Source organism: Ursus maritimus, unplaced genomic scaffold, assembly GCF_017311325.1.
Source record: "Ursus maritimus isolate PB19 unplaced genomic scaffold, ASM1731132v1 scaffold_33, whole genome shotgun sequence".
In the NCBI taxonomy this organism is placed as follows: domain Eukaryota; kingdom Metazoa; phylum Chordata; class Mammalia; order Carnivora; family Ursidae; genus Ursus; species Ursus maritimus.
In genome coordinates, this window is record NW_024425897.1 from 13,201,463 (window position 1) to 13,210,342 (window position 8,880).

The window sequence follows — 8,880 nt, forward strand, 5'->3', positions numbered from 1 at the left end:
TACCGGGGCTCGGGCCGTGGCTCTGGCTCCGCATCGCTGCTTCCCCCCGAGAGCACTGTTCATGCCGGCGCGGGGGTGGCCAACTCCACCCCTCTATTGGAAGGTCACAAGGCCACCACTGGCAGTCAGGCGCTGCGCAGACACAGGCTGCACACCCCCCGCCCCCCCACCTCCAGCTGCTCTGTAGCTTCAGGGGATTGTCGGAGCCAGTGTTTCTCGGCTTGTAGCGTGTCACAAACCAGTGAAATTACAAAAAGAATCTTCTGGACTCATGTTGACTTGTCAATCTATTATTTTGCAAAGCACAACGAAAAGAGATGGCTCTCTCCTTTCCCCTTCACCCCCATTCCATAGAACGTGCCACACGTCTGGCCGGCTCTGTCCATGGTCTTTACTGTCCAGTCTGCTCAGAAAGGTGCGCAAGTCATCACGGTCAAGCACCTGGGAGCCCCAAGGGGCTCTGGGCAGGACCCTGGGGTGAGGGAGGGATCCAAGAGACAAGGCTTATCAGAGAAAAACGTGGTCTAAAGTTCTTTTATTATATATGTAGATATATATATATATATATATATGCAAATCTGTTTTATGTACAGTAATTGGTTCTATCAAATAATCATACCACGGCCTTCTACTAGTAATCTTTCCCAAGACAGATTCAGGTGAAATTAGGTATTTGGGCACTTCGTGGACCACCGCACTTGAGACTCCGTGACCGATTTCAGTTTGAGGCCATGCACACAATTCAAAATATACACACACGGGGTTAAGGCGCGGAGAGTGGGCTGAAAGAAAGCACAGGACTGGGAGCGAGTAAACTGTGTATTCTGCTTGTGTGGGAGCCCCCATGTGACCGGCAAGCACTGTGCGTGTCTCAGCTTTTACTGCAGTGGGGGCTTCTGAACATCTGTAGTGATTACACGGTGGGTGGACGGGCAGCAGGTCTGACCTGCTGGACGCTTCGCTGAGGGCTCATTCCTTCTCCGCCTCTCCTTTCTTGGACTCTTGTTTCAGTTTGTAATCCGCTAGGGCCGCCTTAATTGCATCTTCGGCCAGCACTGGAAGGGGCACAAGGAAAGATCACCTCAGTTTGTAGACGGCACAGAGAGGGACTTGGGAATTGCATCTCTAAGAGCTGGAGGGCAGCAGTTCTGGGGAGGGCTTCTCGGAGCCCCCTAGCCAGGGTGCTGGGGTCAGGAGCAAGCCTGCAAAGCCACCTGTTTCCTGAGCCCGATTACCCCTGCCCGCGGCTTCGGAGGCAGACTGGGGTTTAAATACCTGGGATCCTAGGCTAGTCCCTCAGCCTCCTAGAATCTCCTTTCTGTTCTATAAAACTGGGACATTCTTTCCTTGCTGGGATAGTGCGAGGACTTAATATAAGTGACATGTCGGAGGGCCACAAGAGAGGTCAGTTGTCATCTGCTCACACAGAAGTCAGGAATAAACGTAGTGGATGCTGTCTGAGCAAGCTGGCATAACGTAGGCCATGCCACTTTGTTGACAGGTGGCACCTGCCACATCCTCTAGGGATCCCGAATCTGACAACTTTTACTTTGGGGTCAATATTAAAATGAGGCTCTGGGGGAAAACAGAAAGTAAGCAAGTGGCAGAGAGCAGCAGCTAAAGGTTGCAGTGCCCAAGAAGGCCAAATGAAAAGGCTGGGACTTTTCTGAAAATGCTGACTTTATTCCTGGGTACTTGGAATCCCAGCTCAGGTGGAAAAAACTCGGGTCTCAGCAGACTTCCTGACAACTGTGTTAGCACGTCCCTGCCCCTCAGTTCCCCTGTGAGTCTTGCTCTGGCAAGAGGCCTGGCTCTCTGCTGATTTTTAACTAATTTGGTAAGTTAAGGCTACTGTTTCTCATTCCCTTCTTCCCCTAGAAGGTTGAGAGAGGATGGAAAAAGCTTTAAAGACAGAGACTGAACTAGAAAGCCAAGTGTAAGTCTTAAGGCATCTGGGCTTTCTCTTAGCACAGTGGACAGGGGACTGTTGCACAATTGGGCTTAGTCATTCCGTATACACAGAGGCAGACTGTATACACAGTAACGGCACCTGGGAAGGAAGTGGTAACACATGCGACAGATAGGATTATGGCAGAAGCGGAATTTTCTCTTATTGGTCCAAACTTGACTCCAGTGGGGTGGGAACAGACAGATTCTGGAATCAAAGGTTGGGGCTTAGGGCCTGGCTTTCCCACTTAGAAGCCATGTGACTGGGGCGCTTTAAGCTGAGCCCCAATTTCCTGGTCTGTAAGAGGAAGAGATAATGACACTATCTGTGGACTAGAAGACATTTCTGAGGCTTAGACATGATGCCACGAAGAGCTCACATGACGCCCAGCACACACCACCTCCTGCAAGACCCTCCTGGAGATCAGCTGTGAGACCGGGGTCTTTAACCATCTGAAGGTTATGGACTCCGCGGCCAAAACGGACTCGCCTTTACTCTGCACAAATGCCAGTTGATGCCATTACAAAGTCACTCCCAACTGTGCAAGCTAGTTGGCATTTTGGAGCAGAGACTTACTGGAGCAGTGCAGTTTCACGGGGGGGAGGCAGAGCTCTTTGGCGATGTCCGTGTTCTTGATGGTCAAGGCTTCCTCCACCTGAGAGGCATACATGAGACAGTAACAGTTTTAGCGATGCTCTAGGTTGAGGAACAAGCACTAAAAAGGGAAGGCCAAAGAGGCCCTCAGGACAGCGTGGTGGGGGATGACTTCCACTTAACCACCCCAAACCACGCTCACTCATGCGTCAAGGCTGCAGCCGGGACTCTCCAGTGTGGCCTATACACACCCCACTGCTTGGCTCGGGTAAGCAAGGCCGACAAAGATACGTTTACAGGCCAGCCAGTGAGACGTCTCTCAGGGGTCTGCTCGAGGCCAGCAACAGGAGTCTTTTTTTTTTTTTTTTTTAAAGCAGTGATTTCCTGTTCTGGTTTTGTATCAGCTTCACTGATGTCCTTATACCAAGCGTTTAGACTAAATCCCTTCAACTACAAGCGCTGAGTAGTGTCAGGGAGGCCAGAGAGATGGCAAGTAAGCCAGTGGCACAGACGGCTGGAAGTGGGATCTTCCTCTGCCTAAAAGAGAATCTATCTCACCAAAACAGATGGAAAAGGATGCCTGACTTTGCTTGAGCGCCCAAGGGCAGGGGAGGCAGGCCCATGTGGAATGGAGCCGTGCTGCCTTAAGGAAAGCCAGGTTCCCCATTTGTCCCCCCGTTTCCCAATTCTGCTGCCTCCGAGGATAATGCTTCACGTTCTGTTCCTAGTAACTCAGACGGGAGGACAGCAAGGTCAAAGGCAGGCCCTCTTCCTCCACTTTCTGATCACAACTCAAAGGCCAGATCCTGGGAGCCCAGGTGCCTTGTCTCACTTCCCCTTTCCCCGAGGACAGGGCTTAAGAAATCACTTCAGAGGCACCTCCTCCAGATCAGGTTAGGTCTGTGCTCGCCAGAGGAGCCTGCCAGCCAGAAGGCCCGGAGCCACAGGAAGCAGGTGGCACGTGGCCTGGCACACTGCGCTGCTGTAGAGCTGCCCAGCTCCCCGGGCACACACCGCTGTGACTCAGCTCCCTGAACTTTGTTCCTCGGGGCTGCAAAGATAAGCAGTCCTGTATTTTGGCTTTCCTGAGAGGTTTTAATAACTGGATTTTAGAAACTCCAGCTCTTCACTGGGTTTGGGACCTTCTACCTCTGCAGCTGCTGGGAAAGAGGCTTTGGCAGAGAAAAGAACAGAAAAGATGTTCCAGCTTCTCTCATTTCCACCCTCAGAGGGCCGGCCGACCGCCACTTGGATCACTGTTCTGACTGATTTGCTTGCTTTGCCTCATCTTGGCTGTTTGATTCTTTAATCCCTCTTTTAGCACAGGCTGGTTTGTTATTTCATGAACCCTACAAGCCACCTGCGATCCTTCCTGGAACATATGGAAGGGAATAAACAAGAACACAAACCACAATATAACCTCTCCCACCCTTAAGACTCCTAAGAAATTTTAATCAGCAACCTTGGAGAAACCCACAGATTTCTTTGCAGTTCTTTTTTGTTAGTGGGGGAGCTGAAGATTTTTTTTCTATTTAATTAAAATCAAAACTAAACAGAGGTGCCTGGGTGGTTCTGTTGGTTAAACATTCGACTCTTAATTTTGGCTCAGTCAGAATCTCAAGGTTATGAAGTTGAGTTCTGCCTCGGGCTCTGTACTGGGCATGGAGCCTCCTTAAGACTCTCTTTCTCCCTCTTCCCCTCCCCTCCCTAAAACAAAAACAAACAAACAAACCCCTAAATAAAACACCACCCAAACCCCCAAACAAATAAAAATGACGAAACCCCCCAAAATAAAAAACACCAAACAAAATTATCCATAATCCCTAATGTGGAGAATTTAATCAAAGCCTGAGTAGGAGAAATTAAAAAAATTCTGAAGAGTATTTCGAAAAAAATTACCCCCCCCCCAAATAACAAGACCCTTCCCTTAACTCCGAGGCAGGTTTGTTGGGAATGTGATTTAAATGTCAATCTGCAAGCAACCTTACCGTCTTCCCTTTTACCCACTCAGTGGCTAATGAGCTGGAGGCAATAGCAGACCCACAGCCAAATGTTTTAAACCTGGCGTCCACAATCTTCCCCTTTTCATCCACTTGAATCTAGAAAAGAGACAGGAGTTAAGCAATGGTTCCTGATGCCACCCTGCAGAACCTGTATTTATGGGGGGGTCACTGGGGCTCTCCCCAAGGGCTTTGGTCTTGTTTTCCACACCCTAAGTTTTAATATTACTGAATTTGCTTTGTCACAAAGGACTCAGTGATGAAGAGGTAAATGTAGGAATGTTCATCAGAATGAAACAGGCCTACGTGGTAAAGAAAAGCTGAAAACTATGCACCCCCCCTTTTGTTTTGCAACCCTAGTCTGCTTTTTGGCTATGAAGTCCTGCTCCTGGTTGCTCGGTCAATCTGCATCTTTAAACACTGGGAGAGTCTGCAATATAGGTCTCTGGTTAGTGCTTTTGAATTTGGCATGAAATGACACCTAGTGGTTTCCTCCTGCCTTGTTTCTGTTTTCCAAGATAGACAGGAAGACCTCTGGCAAGCTGACCCCTCATCACCATGGAGATGTGGACAAAGCTACAGTTTACTCAAAGCGCCAGTCACTACCTTTGTGTTGTTTCCAATTTGGGGGAGGCTTGATATGTGGCATTTCCTGTCTCACTGGGGATTGCTAACTGAACGGTTGTGGTTTTCCTTTGATCAGTAAAATTCACAAAACTTTCTTAGGTGAAGTTGGAATTTAAGCTAATAGAGTAGAAAAGTGACACGAGAAAGGATGAGCACAGTGTACAAGTAAGGAGAACTAAGATTCAGTCCCTACCCTAATAACTGATAACTTCGAATCATCCCGTCATCTCATAAGAATTTAGATAAAGACCAAATGGAAAGCTGTGCATTCAAATGTTTTGTAAACAACGAAACACTGTATGAGCAAAGGGATTACTGATGAAAACCAGTGAGTACCTGCAATTTCATTACATCACCACATGCTGGAGCCCCCACCAATCCAGTTCCAACATTTTTTGACGTCTTGTCAAGGGACCCCACGTTTCTAGGATTTTCATAATGATCAACAACCTGAAATGAGAAGGTTAAGAGAAATCCATGATCACTCTTTTTTGTTACTGGTCAGCAACCTGAACCTGGCAGGCAGTCACTAAGCATCAAACTTCACCTGGGAGGAAGGCTTACACTTATGTCAATGAGACTTTATGACCCAGTCTTTTTGTACCTCTTCTCCAACTACCTTCAGAAATTTGAGTTACTGGAGAAAAATCAGCAAAATCATGTCTTAAATCCATAGTTATTTTTTTTTAAAGATTTTATTTATTTGAGAGAGCGTGAGCGAGAAAGAAAGCACATGGGGGGGGTAGGCAGAAAGGGAGAAGCAGACTCTCTGCTGAGGTGGGAGCCAGACCTGGGGCTTTATCCTAGGACCCTGGGATCATGACCCCAGCTGAAGGCAGACACTTAACCGACTGAGCCACCCAAGCGCCCCTCCATAGGGTTTTTGATCACAAATAATTACCTGATCTTTACCACCTAAGTCCCAGATTTAGGCTCAAATAACATTTCTGGTATTTCCAAATCCATACTCAAAGGATTATTATTAAAAATTTTAAAAATAAGTATGGTCCAGCAATCGAAGGATTTCCCAGGAGCCTCAAGGAGAATGTTACACGAGGAACAATGCCATGGAATGTGTCCGTTTGTGTATAACACAGTAACGGTCCCGTAACTCTATTTCAAGACCTGGAAATCACTCTGGTGGAGCAGCGCACCCTGGTGGCTGAAAGGCTGCTAGTCCACGTTTGTCGAGCGCGTAAAGTCAACAAAACACACCCCTAGGTGGGGGAGGAGCGAAGTCCCTGGCCAACCTGCTGAAGCCAAAACAACACAGCATCCGTTCAAACCCGCACACAGAAGGCTTTAATGTAACCTTGAGGCTTGTTCACCAGTTAAGCCGTAAGCTTCCGGATCTTCCAGTCTCTTTTACCCACTTATCCCACCACGGATTTTCACTCCAAGCCCAAGGACCTACAAGATAGTACCTCGTCTGTACTTTTGGCCCATGTTGATTTACCGTGTTCTTTAGTTAGTCGTTTCCCGAGTGGGAAAGCTTCAGGACTAGGGGACTTAATGCCCTCGGAAGGCAAGGGCTGCAAACTATGCACCTATCCGGTACTCCCCAACGCCTTTCCCCCCTGCCAAAAAAAAAAAAAAAAAAAAAAAACAGGACAAAAATTAAAACATTGTTGATTACGTGTCTGACTCCACTCGGAGGCCATGAGTTCCTACAACACTGTAAATGATCTCCATGTGCTGGGCACCATGCTGAGGACTCCACAAGCACTCTCTTGTAGGGGAATGCTAAGAGCTCATTTTACAAATGGGGAAAACAAGTTCAACGCAGAGCAGGGACTTGCCAAGGTCATTTGGCTAGGGCAATGGCCTCGCTGAAGCTGGATGTGTCTGTCCCTGGAGTGAGGCTGGCAGGTCATAACAGGCCCTCCTTCCTCGGCTGTTGGGTTTTGAGGCACGAAATCGCAGCCAGCAGCGGGGCCCACGGGCAGCGGTTAGTTTTATCTGAGCAGCGAAGAAAACCTAGTCCAGTCAGTCGCGTGAGGGGGTGGTCCCTATCCCCGCAGCAGTGGGGGCTCCCAAGGCCGCGCACCATCCCGCGGCCACTCCTCCCCAGGTCGGGCCTCCACTGAGCGCCGGCATACCTGGGTCCTCCCGGCGGTCCTAGCCCTCCCGTCCCCTTGCCAGTGCGGGTCCCGCGCATCCCCTCATCTGCCCCTACCTTCTTGTGATAGAGCCGGGCCGGAGCCGACAGTTCCCGGGCGGGTAGGCGCGGGCTCCGCAGCAGCAAGGCCGAAGCCGCCCGCCTCAGACGGCCCGCTCCAGCCGCCGCCATCTTCCGGGCTTGCGCCTGCGCAGGCAGAGCGCAAGACGGAGGAGAGGAACGCGCTAGTGAGTCGGCTCCCGGCTTGGGGCGCGCACCCTCTTACCTCACCGCGACTTCGCGCCTGCGCCCTCCCCCTCCGTGCACGTGTCGGCCTTTGGTCCCGTCTTAACCACGCCCCTCCGGGGTGGGCCAGGGACGCTGACCTGAAAGACTGAAGTTGGAGGGCTTGTTCCGAGTGCAAGGTTTTGGATCCAAGGGGGTCAGGCCGGAGTGGGGCCCAAGTTTACGTTCACAAAGCCCACCGCCAGAATGCGGCATAGTGGATCAACCAGTCTACTTTTTCAACCCGATTTTTTAGCATAGGAAGTTGAGGGCCAGAGAGGTTTAGTAACTTGTCCAAGGTTGCCCAGACAGACGCATTTGGGATTCAAGCAAGGACAATCCTGAGTTGGAATCCGCCTTCTCCTCCTTCCCGGCTGTGTGGCCCTAGGCGAATGACATCATCTCTTTAAGCTTGATCCTTGCTTTCGTACTAACTCAAGGACCGTTCATTGAGCAAGTGTCATGTGTCAAGGCACTATACTAGGCTTTGGGGATCTAACAGAAAGAAAAATACATTAATTCCTTACATAATTAACCTTGCTAATGAGGGAGAAAGGCAACAAATAAACAATATTTTCCGACCTCAAAAATGGGAGTTTGAGGAAACGAACACGCCATACCCTGATTTTTTAAAAGAGTATGTATATGTCTGCATCTATTTCTCTTTTCATAAAGCAGCAAACCGACATATTTATATGACAATGCCTGGAAATGAAGAGTTTCTAAATAAACGATTAGTAATGAAATTTATTAATATTGGTTTGCAGAATATGGTCTTATAAAAGCAGAAAACTCAAATGTATTTCACTTTTACTTAGGCACCAGGTATTACATAAAGGGGAGGAATCTCTTTGGGAAATAGGTTTTTCTCGGCAAGGATCCTCGTGAATCCTTCCCCGGGGACTTGGAGTTTTCTCTGCGTTTGAGGCTCAGTTGCCGGGGAGACTGAACCACGCGCCAGGTCGGGCTAGGCGGTAAGGAAGGCATTTATTCCAAAACTCCTTTTGACCTTCTCAAGATGGCGCCAAACCCGTCACTTCAACCATCACTCCATGATTTCCTGTACGGCCTCCACTTCCCGTGCAAAGACCCAACATGTGTCCGAAGTTGCGACAGAACACATGCCGTACCGGGGAGTTCTTATTCTGAGAGAGCTTTTACACCTATGTAAAAGCAATACGAAGTTTCATGCATTCCTGGATTTTCCCGTCATTCGAGCTTCACAGTTTCTCTTTCCGTAGCAAGGGGAGCGGGGTTTTGATCAGGCGCACGCCGCGGGCAGCTTCTACTTCAGCGGGTCTTCGGCTGCCGCGAGAAGACCCGGGAGT

The 8,880-nt window shown here is 49.3% G+C and overlaps 1 protein-coding gene across 1 annotated transcript; it reads right to left on the reverse strand.

The window, feature by feature from the left end:
- Nucleotides 1–520: 520 nt before the first annotated feature.
- Nucleotides 521–7,550, reverse strand: ISCU (iron-sulfur cluster assembly enzyme). The gene is made up of 5 exons (XM_040619825.1): nt 7,346–7,550; nt 5,506–5,619; nt 4,531–4,641; nt 2,525–2,603; nt 521–1,055 (listed from the first exon to the last, which is right to left on the reverse strand). Exons 1-5 carry the CDS (start codon nt 7,457–7,459, stop codon nt 970–972), a joined length of 504 nt encoding a protein of 167 aa, XP_040475759.1. The 5' UTR covers nt 7,460–7,550; the 3' UTR covers nt 521–969.
- Nucleotides 7,551–8,880: the final 1,330 nt, after the last annotated feature.